Genomic DNA, 20,793 nt, shown 5'->3' with positions numbered 1-20,793 from the left:
TCTCTATTATTTCATAACTGCCAACTTTATAATTTGAATATAGAAAATAATCCAATAATTATAAAATTAGGTAATAATCATAACTCGTCTCAAATTCAATAAATCAAAACTTGCCTTAATTATCTTTAATAAAATAATTTCTGAAATTAAGGCTATAAATAACTATATGATTTGAGACTTGATCATAATAAGACATTTCAAAGGTTTTGGGTCTTACATATGCGATCTTTGAAATCGAAGAAATTATAATATGTAAAAAATCAGTCGATTTTTTATTAAAGAAATCAGTTGGTTAGTAATTAAAAATTTTCTCTTTTAAATTGTTTAAAAAACAATCGATTGGTTCGTGATGAATATTTTTTAAAATTGCTCGTAAAGTAATCAATTCCAAAAATCGATTGATTAGTTAAAAATTTTTTTATAACAATCGATAATTTTGTGAAAAAAAAAACTTAACTTTTGTGCAATTGAATCGATTTTATTATCCATTCAATTAAGGGAGATTCTATGGTGTTTACTAAAAGAATTAATATAACATACTGTTTTTATGTGTCAATTGTTAAGGATTATTAGAGACTATTTTATTAAAGTAATATAATAAAAATTTTATTATAATAGTTTATTATAATAATAAAAATTTTGAGAAATTTTTTAAATAAATTAATTAAATATTTTATTTATCAAAATATATTATTATAAAAATATTTATTAATTAATGTAATATTATTTATTCCATTTATATTAAAAAGAATATGTATATACATATATTTTATTTACACTATAAATAAAATAAACAAAATAATATAAACAAAATATTAAAAAAGTCTATTAATGTCTGAAATAATAATAAGTATAAAATTAATTAAAATAATAAATATTTGATATTTTTATTATAAAATTGTTAAAACATAAAACTTAGATGAGTTATGTAAATCAATTTTACTTTTTAAAGTAATCCAAAATAAACTATAAATACGATCTTGTTAGTTATCCAATAGTCTATATTCACAACAGCATCATGAATAAAAAAATAAATTATTATTTATTAAAATTATATTAATTTAATAAAATTAAAAATTATTCAACAAAATTATTTATTATATCATTTCAATAATTTTATCAAATTTAATTTTAATGAATATAAAATTAATTTATATATTTTATGAATTAAAATATTAATGCTTGAATCTTTTATATTGAAATTTATAATGATTAATCAAATTATTTAAGTTTAATTATTTTTTATGATAAAAAAATAAAACGAGGACTTATATTATATTTATACAAATAACAACGCTAAAAAAATCATATAAGATCAATAGTTTAGAGCCAAGTACTAATTTCTCGCTTGTAGAGCCACATTTTTTTTTGTCGTATTTAGGATGTAAACGAGATACATATTAATTTTTTTAGCCAATTTTATTTAAAGTATAAATGAGATACTTATATATCTATTTAATTTTTATGATAGACTCTTGGATAACTAAAAAGACATAATTTATAGTTTACTTTGCAATATTTTAAAAAATAAAATCAATTTACATAACTCATCTAAATTTTATGTTTTAACAATTTTATAATAAAAAGTATCAAATATTTATTATTTAATTAATTTTCTACTTATTCTTATTATTTCAGACATTAATAAACTTTTTTAATATTTTGTTTATATTATTTTATTTATTTATTTATAGTGTAAACAAAATATATATACATCTTGTTTTTAATATAGATAAAATAAATAATATTACATTAATTAATAAATATTTTTATAATAATATATTTTGATAAATAAAATATTCAATTTATTTATTTAAAAAGTTTCTCAAAATTTTTATTATTATAATAAAGTATTATGATAAAAATTTTATTATATTACTTTAATTTTTTTTAATTTAAAAAAATAGCCTCCAATAATCCTTAACAATTAACACACAAATACAACACGTTATGTTAATTTTCTAGATAAGTCCCATAGAATCTCTCTTCAATTAGTGGAAGAAATAAATCAATTGATTGAAGTTATAGCTTCTAATTCATTGAAAGACTGTTTTGGTGATTTTGGTTCTTACTATACAAATCTTGCTGAAACAAGAAGCGCACAGGGAATTTGTTCTTCTTTAATTTAAACGTAATATAAAACCAGAATCTTTTTCTAGAACTTTCGCATTACCATTAAGAAGCGAACAAAGAATAAAATGAATGAACAAAATAGATAGAATTGACGGGGAAAAAGGCAATTGACAGCGAAAATTTTGTTGAGGTTGAGAAGGAAATTGAAGAAGATGCTGGAATCTCTGGATCAAATATGCATTAAAACAAAGATAAAGGAAAGATTTATGTAGAGCCGTGATTTTTCTTCTTCAGCCTCTCCGCAGTGTTAATAATTACTTGGATGGTGGTTTTCCTGAAGTGGAAATCATAAGACATTTTATCGATTAATACTAATTTTTAGTCGAATTATTTAACACATATTATTACTTAATAATTGATTAGTGTCAAATTAAGTGCATGTTTGGGTGTCATTATTTTGTTAAAAAATTTTTTTTTTAATGAAAAAATATCTTTTTTTATTTTTTAACGTGTTTGTCAAATTTCTAGTAATAAAAGTAAAAGCACTAGTAAAATAAAAAAAAAAATATCTTTTTTGAGAAGTTATAATTTATATATTTTTTTAAAAGATCTTTTTTTTTTAAAAAAAAAGATGTTTTGCATGTAATAAATAAATAAAAAAATACTTTTATATTGTTATACCCAAACATAATTGATAGATAAAAGATCTTTTTACATGAGATATCCAAACATAAAATTATTTTTACTTCTTTATAAGATCTTTTAAAAAAAGATAACTCAAAAAAAGATCTTTTCTTAAAGATTCACCCAAACAAGTCCTAAATCGATTGGATTAACGACAAACACAATTTTTTCATGGTTTAGGTATCGAATGGATAAAACAACGAAAAATATCCTGAACTTGAAAGTTTAGAAATCAAATTAATAATGAAAGTTTTATTTTTTTCCTATTGTTTTTAATTGTTAAGGATACAATTATAAGAACATAAATAATGATTAATAGAATACTAATTTATAAAATAAAAAGTCAATTTTAAAATTACATAATATATGATGAATCAATTAATAAATAAAATTAAATAAAAGTTATTTGACAATTAATAAAAAATTAAAAAATATATATATTTTGTTATTAGATTATTTTAATAGTCTAAACGTTTTAAGACTATTAAATTTTTTATCGAGTTAAATTGACATCCTAATTGATTTTTAGACTTTTTTTCTACAGCAAAACGTGTACTACTGGAGAGTGCGACAACAATGAAGTTCATCATGTGAAGATAAAATATAGCTTTATCACTTTTAGAAAATTAAATCAAGAGGTATGCAAGTAAAAAAAGTTTAGAAAAGTCAAAGAAAATTCAATTTGAATTCAAAGTGGTTACAAGTTTATGGTTCATCACCAAGATTCTACAAATTTCTTGTGCTATCTATCAACTTGCATGGATTAGAATTTTCATGAAGCATGGTTAAAGAATTGAAGAAGCAAAGTTTGAGTTGAATACAATAATCATCAATTGGCTAGATATTGCTAAAAGCTAATATTGGAAGCTTGAAAATTTTCTAAGAACATTCAAGAGAATAGCACAACTACAACATTCTACAATATTGAAAAAATTCAAAATCAAATTGAATTGAAATTAGAAGATTATGGAAACTACATGAATGCAAGTTGAAGGAAGATTCATGAAGACAACTCATAGCATAGTAGTCATTGCAAAATTGATTTGTGATTCATAAATTATTATTTTAGTAGGAAGCATTGCCTATATAAACGCACATATGCCTTGTGTATTGTATGTGTTCCATAATGAAATGAGTATGTTTTGAAATTCTCTCCTTAGTATTATGAGCGTTAGTGAGTGAGTGATTCTAGGGCCAATATAGTGTGGGTATTATACTTACATTTGGTATCAGAGCCAGGTTAATCTAGCGCCTGGTGTTTGAGAGTTTGTGAGGTGTGAGAGAGTTCTCACATAGTTGTTTATCCATAGAGTCAGTATGGCAAACACTTTTAATATTGTGTGGTCCGGTCCCAAGTTAGATGGAAAACTTTATTATAGTTATTGGGAGACTTTGATGTCTACCCATTTGAAGGCCCAAAACTTGTGGAATTTCATTTAACTGGGTTTGCAATAAGGAGCAGATGCTGCCTAACAGAGGAGAGATCAATTGGCGCTATCTTAAATTCATCAAGGAGTAGATTATAAGGTGTTTGGCAAAATAGCAAATGTCAAAAGTGCAAAGGAAGCATGGAACACGTTGAAGTTGTCATACAAAGGCGTAGATAAAGCTCAAAAAGCAAAGCTACAGTGTTTAAGAAGAGAATATGAAAGGTACGAGATGTCGAGCTTATAAATTGTTGAGCAATATTTTACTCGTGTTACAGATCTTGTCAATAAGATGAGAGTCTATGGAGAAGATATGCCCGATAGCAAAGTAGTGGAGAAAATTCTTCACACCATGCCAATGAAGTATGACCATGTGGTGACTACGATACTAGAGTCACACAATATGGATACCATGACGATTGCAGAGTTGCAAGGAACCATGAAAAGCCACATCAATAGAATACTGGAGAAATCAGAAAAATCAACTGAGGAAGCCCTAAAAAGCCGAGTGAACTTCAACAATGTTGCAGAATCAAGCCGTACACAAGAAAGACAAGGTCGTGGTTTCAATTTTCAAAATAGAGGTAGAGGAAGTTTCAAAGGTAGAGGTCGTGGTAATTACAACCAAGGAAGTTACAATAATTTTACACCACCTAATCAAGGAAGAGATCGAACGAATTTCAGGCCTGTCAACCGAGGAAGAGGTCGAGGTAATTTTTATCAGGAATGAACTAATTTTAACTGTTTTTATTGTGGAAAATATGGACACAAAGCAGTAGATTGCAGATTCAAAGTGATGAATAATAATCAAGCACACGTTGCAGAAAATTAGCATCAAAATACTGATGACAATCCGGATACTTAGACTTTATTTTTTACAAGTAATTCATGTGCTGAAGATGAAAATATATGGTACTTGGATAATGCTTGCAGTAATCATATGTCTGGTAGAAAGGAGTTATTTTCTTCATTAGATGATTCAGTTAAACTATTATTGAAGTTTGGTAATAGTACAAAGATCCCTATTAAAGGAAAGGGCACATACCAATTAGATTGAAATATAGTTCTCTGAGTTATATTTCTGATGTTTTCTATGCTCCTGAACTTGATTACAATTTACTGAGTATGGGATAATTATCTGAAAAGGGATATAAGATGATAACTTATCGTGGATATTGCACTGTGTTTGACAACAACAGAAGGTTCATAGATAAAGCAAAGATGACTTCAAACAGAATATTTCCGTTAAAAATTCAACATGTTAATCCCTCTTGTATGAGTTCTGTGATACTTGATGATAACTGGCTGTGGCATATGCGGTTTGGCCACTTTCATTTTTCTAGCCTAAACTACCTGTCAAGAAAAGGACTTGTTTCTGGTCTACTACGGATTCATATCCCCATTTGTGTTTGTGAGATTTGTCAACTGGGAAAGAAGCACAGAGATCCATTCCCTACAGAAAAGTCTTGGAGAGCTAGAAGATTACTTGAAATTATGCATTCAGATCTCTGTTCTGTAGAAGTTCCAAGTAATGGTGGTAGCAGGTACTTTATCACTTTTATTGATGATTTTAGTAGATATACATGGGTATACTTTCTGAAGCAGAAATCAGAAGCATGTGATGTCTTTAAAACATTCAAGGCGTTTATCGAAAAACAAAGTGGCTATAAAATCAAAATTCTCAAAACAGACAGAGGAACAGAATATCTTGCATGTTCAGAATACTTTAAGCAACACGGAATTCAACATCAACTAATAACTAGATACACTCCTCAACAAAATGGAGTTGCTGAAAGAAAGAATAGAACCATCATGGATATGGTCAGATGCATGCTCAAGTCAAAATAAATGCCTAAAGAGTTTTGGGCAGAAGCAGTTGCAACAGCAGTTCATATGTTAAACAGATGTCCAACAAAGAGTGTTCATGATAAAACACCAGAGGAAGCTTGGAGTGGAAAGCGGTCTTCCATCCATCATTTCAGAGTCTTTGGGTGTATTGCTTATGCCCATGTACCAAATCAATTAAGGAAGAAGTTAGATGATGAAGGCGAGAAGTGTATCTTTATTGGCTGTAGCACGTACTCAAAAGCATACAAGTTGTACTATCCAGAAACAAAGAAAGTAATCATCAGCAGAGACGTGACGTTTGACGAGAAAGACATGTGGGACTGGAACACAAAGACAGAAAAGCAGTTGATTATAATTCCAAATACATGTGATGAAGTAGAAGAAAGGCAACCTGACACAACTGAACAACCAGAATCATCTAGAAGATCACAAAGAGAACGGAGACTACCTGCTAGATTAGAAAATTATGAAGTTGGCAATGACAACGATCCGTCCGATAAAGAAATCATAAATTTTGCTCTATTTTCAGATTGTGAGCCGTTGAACTTTGAAGAAGCCTTTAAAAGACAACAATTGGAAGAAAGCAATGGATGAGGAGATTCATGCCATTGAAAAGAATGACACATGGGAGCTGACAGATTTACCAACAGATAAGAAGCCGATTGGAGTAAAATGGGTTTACAAGACTAAGTACAAACCCAGTGGTGAAGTTGATCATTTTAAAGCAATATTAGTTACAAAAGGATACAAACAAAAACTAGGTATCGACTACTTTGAAGTATTTGCTCCTGTTGCTAGATTAGACACTATTCGTATGATTAGACACTATTCGTAAGATACATCAAATGGATGTTAAGTCTGCATTTCTAAATGGCACTTTAGAAGAAGAAGTGTATGTTGAGCAACCTGTAGGATATGAAGTTCTTGGAAAAGAAGATAAAGTTTATAAATTGGAGAAAGTTTTGTACGGGTTAAAGCAAGCACCAAGAGCATGGTACAAGAAGATTGATTCTTATTTCATTGAGAATGGTTTCAGAAGATGTCCGTTTGAGCATACTCTTTATATCAAGTTCATTGAAAATAGAGATATCTTGATCGTGTGTCTTTATGTTGACGATTTGATCTTTACTAGCAACAATTTGAAGATAATTATAGAATTCAGGGAGGCTATGATAAAGCACTTTGAAATGACAGATATGGGCTTGATGTCTTACTTTCTTGGCATTAAAGTGGTTCAAAGAGATGATGGAATTTTCATTTCTCAGAAGAAATATGCAAATGATATTTTGAAGAAATTTCAAATGGAGCACTCAAAACCATTTTCTACTCCAGTCGAAGAGAAGTTCAAATTGTTGAGAGAATATAAAGGAAGAGCAGTAAATCCCACATACTATAAAAGCTTGATTGGAAGTCTAAGGTACTTGACTGCGACTAGATCAGATATTGTGTTTGGAGTTAGCTCACTTAACAGATTTATGGAGGAGCCTTGTACCAACCATTTGCAAGCGGCAAAGAGAATTCTTCGATATATTAAAGGTACTTTAAATGATGGAATTTATTATGAGAATACTAATGAAGTAAATGTTGTTGGCTACACTGATAGTGATTGGGCCGGAGATATAGAAACAAGAAAAAGTACTTCAGGGTTTGTATTTCATCTTGGTTCTGGTGCAATTTCATGGTCGTCAAAGAAACAACCAGTAGTAGCACTATCTATAGCAGAAGCAGAATATATAGCAGCAGCAAGTTGTGCAACACAAGCAGTTTGGCTAAGAAAAATTCTTGAGGAATTGAACGAGAAACAAAATACTCCAACAACAATATTTTGCGATAACAAGTCAGCTATTGCACTTTGCAAAAATCCAGTATTCCATGGAAGATCGAAGCATATTGATATTCGAGTTCATAAAATCAGAGAGTTGGTGAATGAGAAAGAAATTTTTATTGAGTACTGTCCCACTGAAGACCAAGTTGCTGATATCTTTACAAAACCACTGAAGACAGAATTATTTTACAAGTTGAAAAGGATGCTTGGAATGATTAATTCTACAAGCTTTATTTAAGGGAGGCAATGTTAGAGAATTAAATCAAGAGGTATGCAAGTAACAAAAGTTTAGAAAAGTCAAAGACAAAATTCAATTTGAATTCAAAATGGTTACAAGTTCATGGTTCATCACCAAGATTCTACAAACTTCTTGTGCTATCTATCAATTTGCATGGATTAGAATTTTCATGAAGCATGGTTAAAGAATTGAAAAAACAAAGTTTGAGTTGAATACAATAATCATCAATTGGCTAGATATTGCTAGAAGCTAATATTGGAAACTTGAAGATTTTCTAAGAACATTCAAGAGAATAGCACAACTACAACATTCTACAATATTAAAGAAATTCAAAATCAAATTGAATTGAAACTAGAAGATTATGGAAACTATATAAATGCAAGTTGAAGGAAGATTCATGAAGACAACTCATAGCATGGTAGTCATTGCAAAATTGATTTGTGATTCATAAATTATTATTTTAGTAGGAAGCATTGCCTATATAAAGGCACATGCCTTATGTATTGTATGCGTTCTATAATGAAATGAGTATGTTTTGAAATTCTCTCTTTAGTATTATGAGCGTTAGTGAGTTTGAGAGATGAAAAATATGATAGCATCATTTATATGAGTGAGTGATCCTAAAACCAATATAGTGTGGGTATTATACTTACAATCACCATAATAAGACCCATAATAATAATCTTAAAATCAATTTTATCATATGGGTAATTATCACGTTTGTTAATTATCTATATAGTTTTAGGATTTAGTTTTTCTTGCAAAGTTGGGGTATTGTATGTAAATAATGCAAGACTCTCTACGATAAAAAAAAATGTGAAATTTATTTAATGTAAATCTCATATTTCAGAAATAAATATTCTCAATCGTAGTTTAATAACGTTATTTATTATTTTTTAATATAAATTTTTGTAAATATACAAGACAAAAATTCATGTATGATACATGTGGAATGACATTATAAAAAATAAGTGAATAATATATTTCTTTAATAAAAAATTTGCTAATTTGATATACAAATCAATGAATATATAATTTTTTTAAATTATAATTTCTAAAATAATCCTTATGGATTATAAAAATAGTATTTGAATCATTTTTAGAGTAATCATGATATATATATATATATATATATATATATATATATAGGTCTTGTTTATTTTGTCTCTCTACTGTATTCCTCATTTGCTATTCAAAAACTACAAATCATTCATGGAATATTCCTTATTTTAGTAGTTCATGATCAACATTATCTTAAATCAACTTGAATCAGTCCATACCATCTTTTTGTTCTGATAAATTGGAAGGTTTACAATAAAAGCATCTTAAAACATCCAAAGAAAAACACCAGATTTGTCATTCTATTTTTTTTTTTTTCTTAAACCAAAAATTAAATATTATGGCACATCCTCTATCCAAGGGAATTTTCCTTCAAACACCATTAACACTCCTTTCATATTTTTTAGATACATGATCAAGTTCAATGCTACTACTGTTATCATTGTTACCATCACCAACCCCTTTGTACTTATACCACTTGGCACATACTATAAAGTAACACAAATTAATCACTCCAACACCAGCAATTATGAAATAAAAGTAATCTAATCTCCCTTTGTTCAAATCCTGAGGTAACCAATTCCCAGTTGCAGATTTCTGTGTCACTTTATGAATAACTGAAATCAGCAAACTACTCAAATAACTTGATCCAGCAAGGCCACAGAAGAATAGTGATCCTGCAAGGCTTCTCATGTTTTCTGGAAACTGTTTGTAGTAAAATTCAACTTGTCCAACCAATGTGAATGCTTCAGATAACCCTGCTAGTGCTAATTGAGGGATTAGCCATGAACCTGACATTGAAGAAATTGCACCTTTTCTTGGCATAATTCCTAGTGGTTTTGTTAGAGCCATTGTTCTTCTTTGCTCTTCAACAATACCAGATACTATCATGCATAGTATTGAGATGAACATTCCAATTCCCATTCTTTGGAGAAGTGTGAATCCACCTTCTTTCTTTGTTACCTGTTACAATAAAGATAAATAGTTATCACTGCTAGGAATAGAAAAGGTTCTAGAATCTTTCTGGCTTGGTTATAATTTTTAACATTACTTACCCTTTGAAGAAGAGGCACAACTTTCCTGTCATAGATTGGAATCCATATTGTCAAGCTAAGCATGGTGAAGATGGTGTAGGAGGCGGCCGGGATCTGGAAATTGGAGTGGAATAATTGCCGGTCGGATTGAAGGGCTTGGAACACCAGCATGGTGTTCTGTTGGACGAGTGCGACGTAGTAGACTATGCCTGAAAGCCAAATTGGGATCACTCTTAGCAAGCATTTGAGTTCTTCCACTTGCTGTATGCTGCAGAGGTTCCAAGGATCAGATGCAGATCCATCCTGGTTTATATGATCTTGTGGGGTTACAATTGCAGCTTTGTCAAGGAACCTGTTAAAAATCTCAACATTTTCAGAACAAATCACTTGACATGTTCAAAATTTATGTATCTTTTTTAGAAGAATCTCTTACTCTTAGTTACCTGAATTGACATGTGTGAGGAAGCTTGGAATTGATAGAGTGTGGAGGCATATAATCAAAAAGTGAAAGCAATGGATCCTGATCAGGTAAATTCAATCCCCTTTTCTTGAAAGAAACAACCACCACTTGAACAATACTAGTTACAGGGCTACCAGTTGCTTTAACCTTCACATATGACTTGCTTCCCAAGTAATAAACGACACACGAAAACAGCATCAATCCGGCAGGGATTCCGAGCCCCACAGCCCAGCTCACATTGGACTGAATATACACAATCAATGACAGAGACACCATCTGTGCAAATGTGAATGTGAAAAAGTACCAATTGAAGAAGCTATTGATTCCTTTCTTTCCTGACTCTGTGTTTGGGTTGAATTGATCTGCTCCAAATGCTAAGTTACATGGCCTTATCCCTGCAGCTCCAACGATAAGGAGCGCAAATCCGGCCAGTAGGAACGTCATTTGGCCGGCGTTTGGTCCTTCGCATATGGTGCTAGAGTTTCCACATTGTGGTGGATGCATGGTCTTGATTGCCGCTGTTAGTTGTATGGTAAGCAAGCCCTGTTTGGAGATACAAACATGAAGTAAATGCATGTTTCAAAGTGAAATTTGTATAATCTTTATTTTTGATATGGTCTTTTAACATATATCTTGTGGTGATTTCAATTCAATTAATGTAAATGGATTTGGATCCTCTAAAGTTTGAATTTCACTTTAGAGAGTAAAGTGTGATATCTCACAATTGATTTCATAGGTGAGACAAATAATAAATATAAAAGAGAAATTATTCAAGGGTAAAAGATCACACTTTACTCTCTAAAGTGAAATTCAAACTTTAGAGGATCCAAATCCTAAAGTATGTATTACATACACTTAAATGAATACAATATTAGATTAAATTAATACCAGAAAGGAGGCAACAGTGCAGAATCCAAGAGTCTTGAAGCGACCAAAATATGTGTCACATAGAAAAGCTCCAAGCAAGGTTGATAAACTTGCACTACCATTGAAGATGTTGATGATGTTTGTAGCTGTGATACTATCCAAGTTGAACACTGTTGTAAGATACACTAGCAGGTTTGCTAAGGTTCCAATTGTTCCCAGCTTCTCAAAGGTTTCATTTCCTGCATGAATTTGATTTAATAATAATGTAACAAAGAAGCTAACCTAAGTTTATTTGACTTGCTTACCAATGATGAAGGGCATTACTTTCCATCCCCTGTATGTAATCTTGTTATTTGACTCGTCTTGGTTTGTAATAACCACACTTTTCTCATTGTTTTCTAGGCTTTTCCTCTCATTTTTTTCTTCCATGGTTTCTTTTTTGCCAACAAGGTTCATGGATATGGGAATTGCTATTTAAGAAAGCCAAAGAAGAATGAGGATGGAAAGATTAGAAGCTCTGAAGTGATGGAGAGAGATCTAAACCACATGCTATTATAAGTAATTCCTTTATTTCTTTCTTTCTTTCTGTTCTTTTGGACACTAGCAGTGTTTAATTTATTTTCCCAGTAGCTTGTTATGAATTTATAGGTGTGAAGCGCAGTTTTATTTTATTTTATTTTATTTTTTGTTTTGCGTTATATTTTCGATTGAAAGAATGATATCATATACTTGTTTTTTTTTTAAATTAATAGGTCAAAAATTAAATTTAAACTTTATTTAACAATTTGTCATTAATCAATATATTACTGTATACGCAAAGTAGAATACGGGAGACTCTAATTGAAGATTTCGTTCTATCTAATAATAAAAAGAATATGAATCGATTTAGTATATTATGTAAAATAAATAATTCTATTTTTTTCCTTTAAATTTTGGTGACAATTTAGCAGCCATGAAAAAAGAGGGGCATGGAGGATTTGAGAGGGCCTCACCTTGTTCTCATCTTCTCATTGTGGGTCTCACCCTTTAACTACAATAATTTGATAAATTTACACTTTTCCCTAAAAAAAATTTTCTTTCTATTAACTAAAAAAAGTCAAAGGGTAATGTTTTACTAACATAAGTTCTCAAGACATCCATTGCCAGATTAAGAAATTTAAGTTGGAATCTAAAAATTTGTATAATTAAATATTGTATTATATATTTAGTGTTGTTGGTTTTTTTTATTATTTTTAATAAAATTTTATTGAAAAAATGATAAATAAATCTTTGATCTTTTGATTTGCAGATATTTAAATTTTTAAAAATTTAAAAATATATTTAAATTTTTTATCTTTTTAAAATTTGGATATATTGATTCTTCATATTCACTTGGGTCAATCAAACTCAATGAAAAAAATCAAATATGACTCCTATTATACTGACCTAGTTGATAGGGATATACATGTGAGAAAGTTTTGAAAATATGACAAATTAAATCCAAGGATCAATATGTCTAAATTTTAAAGAAATTAGAAACTTAAATGTCAGTGAACCAAAAAGTCAGGGATCAATTTATAATTTTCTCAATTTTGTTTAACAAATATTATATCAAATAAAAATTTATAATAAAAATATAACTTTATATTTTAATATTATTGATAACAAAAAGTTTTTTTTCCCTCTAATGTTTTCTTTGTATGCCTTTAAAATAAATTAGTAAATACAGTATGTAAAATATATTCATATTAAAAAATATTTTACTTAATATGTTCTAATTTATAAAAAAATAAATAAAGTTTAAATAAATTAACTTTATATATATATATATATATATATATATATTCTTAATACTTTCAATTAGAAATTATTATAAAAATTAAAATATTTTTATATAATAATAGATGTAAGAATTTAAAAAACTAAAAGATAAAAGAAATAATAAAAAATTATTGAACAAAATGATGATTTGACCTATAAAAATATATTGTTATTAGTGGAAAAAAGCTAATAAGATTTAAAAAGTAAAAAATGAGATTTAAACTTAGGTTTTGCAGTATAAAAGGTTTACTAGAAAATTATTAGAATAGTAAGACTATCATTAATTTTTCTTATACCATCTAATTTATAATGAAAGCTTGAAATTTATTAGAGGGGCTATGGCCACCACTTGCCCTCTTCTCCGCCTCTCAATATATCCAAATTAAACTTAGATTTTTCAATATCTAAAATATATATATATATATATATATATATATATATATAAGAAAAGATAAAAAATACATTCTTAAAAGATATATTTTCTCATTTTTTTATAATGAATTCAATCTTTATCGTTAGATGAGATTTGATAAAAAATAATAATAATAAATAAACTTGAATATAAAAACACAAAAAATAAAAAAGAATAATCATACGAAGCCGAAAATAACACACATGATGATGACCCTAGTGCATATTGGACTTGAATCAAACAAAACGAGTGGTTGAAACAATGTAATCTCACACGCTTCTTTTAACCAAAATGATTAGATATTGCTTGTTTAATTTGACAATGATTGAATGAATGCTTATATCACCTTAAACTTTCCTGGAATGAATGACTCAAATCCTATACACACTTCACTCACACGTGACATACTCGTGCAAACAATAATTGTTCCATCCTTTTCGATATATATATATATATATATATATATATATATATATATATATAATAAATTTTATGGTGCCTATAATTTGGTGTGTAATTTTTACTTAACTTATTTTTTATGATAATTTTTAAATATTTAATCATTATTTATTTTTATATTTTTAAAATTAAATATTAATTTTTAACTCTTTTTGATAAGTTACACCATAACAATCACCTATTAATTTGTCAAAACCACGTGTTCGGACCAAATCTTGAGATCATTGGTAAGAAGATATTGTTTCATGTGAGTTGTTGGATTGTTGCATCATCACTACAACATTAACATGCAAAAACGCTATCAAAATGAGTAGTGAGACTCGCGGAGAAAGTTATTACCCTTTTCCCCCTTCATTGAACAAAAAAAAAAAGGAAAAAAGAAAACTTATGTCTTTTATTTGAGTTCATACATTCACTTATGCATTTGTGTCATTGTGTGTGTTCTGTGTGTGAAAGTAATATAATTAGATTAAATACTGTTCATATCTGATCTAACATTAATGTTCATACCCTGATCTAACATTAAGGCACAGATTTAACCTGATCCAACATTAAGGCTCAAATCTAAATGAGACAAAAGAGTCCAATTAAAAGATTGGCCTACGCTACTCGTCAACTTCTCCAGAATAGGTCAGATTCGATACAGACTCCACTCTAAGGAAATCGATACCAAAGGTTAGTGACAGATAACACTTATTCAAATAAGTAACTGTTTCTAAAATCTCGCAATCCACTTCCAAGAGTCATATCTCAACTTTTCTAAGATAAAGGAATGGTTATCCACCTTAAAAAGTGGAATTACTCCAACGGTGGTTATTAGTTCACCACTATAAATATACTGACACCCCTCAGATATCTCTAACTTTCAATATACTTAAACCTGCTATAAACCCTTTGCTGACTTAAGCATCGGAGTGTCTTTGTAGGTACCACCCCCCATTCCTTTACACATACAAGTCAGACGGCAGCTCCCTGACACAATCCAGGTCGGAGATCTCCTCCTTTAGACGTTTGGACCAACCTTACAAGGTCAGCCCATTAATCTCCGGTTATCTATCGTAACAGATACAGTTTGACGCCAAATAAATGTTCCAAAAGCAACTAACTTAACTTACATGCATATTTAGTGTTTTGGATCACTAAAGGCAACCTAAGAAGCAACCCACTACCGAAATACGAGACATGACACAATATAAAATACGTAGATACACAAAAAAAAATTTATACAAGATATGAGAACATAACATATATATAAAATTAGATAAAATATTATTTTAGTTTTTAACATTTAAGTCAAATATTAATTTAGTCTCTAATATTTCAAACGTTTTATTTATGTTCTAAAAAATTTTAAATAGTTTTAATGTTATTTTATTATTAAATTTACATAAAAAATTAACAGAGTAAGTGAGACATAGACATTCTCAATATTATTGTTAAGTCATATCTTCTTCCTTCTGTTATAGAGACGTAACCAAAACTTTCTTGAAACATTTTCTCTTCTCAATTTTTCTTGTAAAAAAATAAAAAATCTTATTAATCAATCGTCAATACTCTAGAATAAAAAAAACTTTTACGTTAGTGATTATTAATGTGTCAATTTTATTTATGCATTGAAATCAAATATTATTAACTCTTAAATATGCTAATTATTCATATCAAATTTAACAGTGGATAATATTGAATTCATTTGAAATTTTTGAGACTAAAATAAGACATTTAAAATTCTTTAGGACTGAAAATGACGTTTGAAACGTTAGAAACTAAATTACGACTTAATCCAAATGTTGGGAACTAAATAATATTTTAATATTTTATTCATATTAAAATATAAATTATATATTTTAACTATTTTTATATCTTTTTAATTATATAAAATATTTTAAATAATTTTTGGTGTTAATAAATAATATATATATATATATACTATTTTTAAATTTATTGATACATGATGATATTTAATGATGAGTTTGGAAAACTCCAAATTAATTTTTTGTGATGAACAAACATTGTTAAAATATATAATTACAAAAATTATTAATAATGTTAATGGATTATATGCTAATTAACAATTTTTGTAATGCAGGAATTAAATTGGGCCGAAAATAAAAAGAAAAATGGTGCTAGCCCAGTTTGCACTCAGCCTTGGCTTTGATAATAAATTAAAAATGGATGTTACTTGGGCCCAAATGATTTTGATTGCTCTAAGCCCAAGTGGATTACATGCTTTCCATTTGTTCTATGCATGCTCCAAGTTTTATCAGGAAAGCAAATGTTATTAATGGGCCAAGATCAAATATTGTTGCAATCAAGCCCATATTTTATAAGAGTTCCTCATGCATGATCCTAAACCAAATAAGGAAGAAAGCAAAATTGCTTTCAACGGATCCAAGAATTCAAACATTAGATGGATTCCAAAATTCATTTAATTACAATGTGTTGCATGGGAACTATGAGAGAGAATATGAGTGACTTTGATTTGATGGACATCATTGATGATACACGCTACTCTAAGCTAGGGAAGTGGGACTTTTAATTTCATTTCATTATTACCCATTAGTTTGAAGTTTTAACTTCTCTCTTCTCTCTCATATCTTTTTTCTTTCTTCGGTTAATACTCAGGAAACCATGGAAGCTACTTGGTGCTACCTAAAGGAAAGAAAAGCAAGGTTGAAGTCCATCAAGTTGATGGCACGAAAAAAGAAAAGTATGTTGTGGCTAAGATCTGCATCACTTATGGTAAGATTTTGTGATGAGATCCTGGCTTCTCCATACCCCAAAAAGAAGAAGAAGATTCGGCCAGCAGAAAGATCTTGGAGGCGTGACTTGTCTTCATTTCTGATCAACCACCACAGGGAGTAGCTAGAGTGGCGAAGTGATGGTTGAAGGCAGAAGTTGAAGCAGATGAAGTCATCATCATCATGAAGCATCAAGGGCCAGAAATCCATCTTGGAGAGGAAGCCAAGGATGGAGCGCTCGGATTGATGAAGAGTGGTGACCAAGGAAGGACTAGAGGTATTTGCATGTTGGTTTATGCATGAGTTACCTCTTCTCTCTGTATGGCCGAACCGGTTTTTGTTGAAGGGAAGAAACTGAGCTCGGGTTTGGGTCTCAACTATGAAGGCGTCACTTCTCTATAAAAGAGGTGAACAGTCATGGTTTGATTCAAGGAAAAGAGTAAGATTTGAGAGTGCAAGGCACAGAGTTCTCAGAGCTTCCTAAGCTAGCAGTTCTCTTCTCCTTCAATGTTTTCTATTTTGTAGTTTTCTGTTTAATTTTGTCATGTCTTGAGTCTCATGGAAAAAGGCAAACAGTGAGGTTTGTATGAAAAAGCCATAGAGCGGAAAAAGGCAGAGAGTGCAAAATTAAAAGAAAAAGCCATAGATGTCTTAGAGTTCCTTTGTACATCTGTGTTGTGTTTCATGATTCTGAGGGAATCCCCTTGTAAGTTGGGTTAGCACTTTACAAGTTGTAATCTGGTTGATTATAGTGAAATTCCATCATTGTTGTGATGGAGACTGGATGTAGGCTGCACTGCACTTAGCAGCTGAACCAGGATATATCTGGGTGTTCTCTTCTCTCTCTTCCTACTTCAATTCTGTTTTTACTGTTCAAGATGAAACATCAAAAATGTCTCGTGTCAAATGACGAGACAAAATGAAAATGTCTCGTGCCTAGGGACGAGCCAAAAACAGAAAAGCTTTCTCTAAGTCCAGCAAGTATCAGCAAGCGAAAAGGGGCTAAGATTCAACCCCCCCTTCTCTTAGCCACTGAAACCATCAATTGGTATCAGAGCTTGGTCTCAAAGAGATCAAGCTTTGCAGCTTGGAGTAAAGATCCTAATGGCGGAAAACAGTGGCGCAAATGTGGTGTCTTATAATCTGACCGAAGGACAATCAAGCAACAGACCTCCTCTTTTCAATGGGAAAAGTTATACCTATTGGAAGGAGAGGATGAAGATATTTTTACAAGCTGTTGATTACAGACTTTGGAAGATCATCTTGGAAGGTCCTAAATTTCCGACTACCACAAATGCTCAAGGGGTAACATCTCTTAAACCAGAAGCAAGTTGGACCGAGGAAGATAGGAAAAAGGTGGAGTTAAACGCCAAGGCAACCAATCTGCTCAATTGTGCTATCAGCTTTGAGGAGTACCGACGAGTATCACGATGCACAACGGCAAAGGAAATCTGGGATAAGTTGCAAATCACTCATGAAGGAACCACCATTGTAAAAAAGACTCGGACAGACATGTTAAACAGGGAATATGAAATGTTTACAATGAAGGAAGGAGAGTCCATCGATGAACTGTTCGAACGGTTCAATGCCATCACTATTGGCTTAGATGCTCTTGGAATCACACATTCAGAATCTGTGCTAGTGAGAAGAGTGTTGAGGTGTCTCACAAAAGAGTGGGAAACAAAAGCCCTAATTATTTCTGATAGTAGTAACTTAGATTCCATGACACTTGATGATTTGAGAGGAAACTTACTTGCTTTTGAAAACTCCTATTTGAAAAAGGATTCAAAAAGGAAAGGAATTGCATTTTCTTCTGTGACTAACCCTCTGGATGATGAATCCAGTGATAACTCTTCTGAAAATGAGTTTGTGTTGTTTGCAAAAAAATTCAGGAAAATGGCAAAGCTCAAAGGCAAAGGCGGCAGCTCCAGGAGGACGAAGAAAGATCTTAGCAAAGTAACCTGTTTCAACTGCAAGGAATTAGGGCACTTCAAATCTGACTGTCCCAAATTGAAGAAGGAAGAAAAGCCAAGAAAAGGAAAGAAGAAAGGACTAATGGCTTCATGGGAAGAGTTGGAAAATGACTCAGATGATGATGATGAGAAATCAGAAACCAAGTCCCAACAGTGCCTTATGGCAGATCATGTAGATCAGGTGTGCCTAGCATCCAAAAAAAAAGAGAACACATGGTACATGGATAGCGGATGCTCTAGGCATATGACCGGAAAGACAGCCTTCTTCATAAAGCTTGATGAATATGATGGAGGATTTGTCACATTCGGTGATGATGCTAAAGGAAAAATAGTTGCTGTTGGGAAAGTGGGTAAAAATCTCTCATCTTGTATAAATGATGTCCTTCTTGTACATGGATTAAAACATAACTTGCTTAGTGTTAGTCAATTGTGTGATTTGGGTTTTGAAGTTATTTTCAAGAAATTTGTTTGCTTAGTGGTTTGTGAGAAAACTGGGGATGTTCTTTTTGAAGCTAAAAGATGTAATAATGTGTATGGATTAACTCTTGAGGATTTAAAGGAACAAAATGTAACATGCTTTACCTCTCTTGAATCTGAAAAATGGCTTTGGCATAGAAAGTTGGGTCATGCTAGCATGTACCAAATTTCTAAGCTAGTTAAAAAGAATTTGGTTAGAGGAATTCCAAACATCAAGTTTGATAAGGATCTTACTTGTGATGCTTGCCAATTGGGCAAACAAGTAAAATCCTCTTTTAAATCAAAAGATGGAATATCAACCAAAAGGCCATTGGAAATGTTACATATTGATCTTTTTGGTCCTACTAGAACTCAAAGCTTAGGAGGTAAACACTATGGTCTTGTGGTGGTTGATGATTACTCTAGATTTGGTTGGGTACTTTTCCTTGCTCATAAGAATGATGCATTTTATGCCTTCTCCACCCTTTGTAAGAAAATTCAAAATGAAAAAGATTTGAAAATTGCCCATTTGAGAAGTGATCACGGAAGAGAATTTGAAAATCAAGATTTTGAAAAATTCTGTGATGACTTAGGGATTTCTCATAACTTTTCATGCCCTAGAACCCCCCAACAAAATGGAGTGGTTGAAAGAAGGAATCGAAGCCTTCAAGAAATGACTAGGGCCATGCTATGTGACAATGAAATTCCCAAATTCTTATGGGCTGAAGCTGTGAACACAGCGAGTTATATTTTGAATAGAACAATCATTAGAAAAGGGTTAAAGAAAACTCCTTATGAGCTATGGAAAGGAACCCCTCCAAATCTTAAGTATTTTCATGTTTTTGGATGTAAATGCTTTGTACTTAACAATAAAGAAAACCTTGGAAAATTTGATCCAAAATCCTATGAAGGAATGTTTGTTGGGTATTCCACCACAAGCAAGGCCTATAGAGTTTATCTCAAAGAGCATAGGACTATAGAGGAATCCAAACATGTTACCTTTTGTGATTCTAGCTTAATTCCCAGTATTGTAAAAGAAAATGATTCAGATTGTGAAGAGGATGGAACAAGTAGAGGAAATTCCAAAACTGTGGAAAATGAAGGATCTGTCAGCCCTGTTTTATCTCGTCAGATTGAAGGAGAAACTTCCATTTTGTCTCCTGAGCAGACACGAGAAACTGAAACAGTGAGACCATCAGAAGTTCATCAAAGCTCAACACCTGTCCGAAAGCCTAGAGAATGGAAGTCCATGAGGGGTTATCCTCATGATTTCATCATTGGTGATCCCTCTCAAGGTATAACCACAAGATCCTCCACCAAAAGGCAAACCGAACCTAGCAACTTTGCTCTCTTGTCACAATTGGAGCCCAACAATGTCAAACAAGCTCTTGAAGATCCATCATGGGTCAAGGCCATGCAAGAGGAGCTTGCTCAATTTGA

General features: G+C 30.8%; 1 protein-coding gene across 1 annotated transcript; it reads right to left on the bottom strand.

Moving 5' to 3' along the window:
• Nucleotides 1-9,354: 9,354 nt before the first annotated feature.
• Nucleotides 9,355-12,125, bottom strand: LOC130938070 (protein NRT1/ PTR FAMILY 2.9-like). Its single transcript, XM_057867127.1, has 5 exons — nucleotides 11,821-12,125; nucleotides 11,537-11,754; nucleotides 10,632-11,191; nucleotides 10,210-10,540; nucleotides 9,355-10,117 (listed from the first exon to the last, which is right to left on the bottom strand). Exons 1-5 carry the CDS (start codon nucleotides 11,969-11,971, stop codon nucleotides 9,527-9,529), a joined length of 1,851 nt encoding a protein of 616 aa, XP_057723110.1. The 5' UTR covers nucleotides 11,972-12,125; the 3' UTR covers nucleotides 9,355-9,526.
• Between the last annotated feature and the right edge of the window lie 8,668 nt (nucleotides 12,126-20,793).

The sequence above is a fragment of the Arachis stenosperma genome, chromosome 1, assembly GCF_014773155.1.
Source record: "Arachis stenosperma cultivar V10309 chromosome 1, arast.V10309.gnm1.PFL2, whole genome shotgun sequence".
Classification (NCBI taxonomy): Eukaryota; Viridiplantae; Streptophyta; class Magnoliopsida; order Fabales; family Fabaceae; genus Arachis; species Arachis stenosperma.
Note: the sequence above shows the minus strand (reverse complement) of the source record. Positions and strands in the feature narration are given on the sequence as shown.

Coding starts and splice junctions, on each gene's coding strand:
- LOC130938070 (XM_057867127.1), bottom strand. CDS start 11,971: ATGAACCTTGTTGGCAAAAAAGAAACCATGGAAGAAAAAAATGAGAGG. Junction 11,755..11,820: donor AGTAATGCCCTTCATCATTG/GTAAGCAAGTCA, acceptor AAATTCATGCAG/GAAATGAAACCTTTGAGAAG. Junction 10,118..10,209: donor TTGTGCCTCTTCTTCAAAGG/GTAAGTAATGTT, acceptor TTATTGTAACAG/GTAACAAAGAAAGAAGGTGG.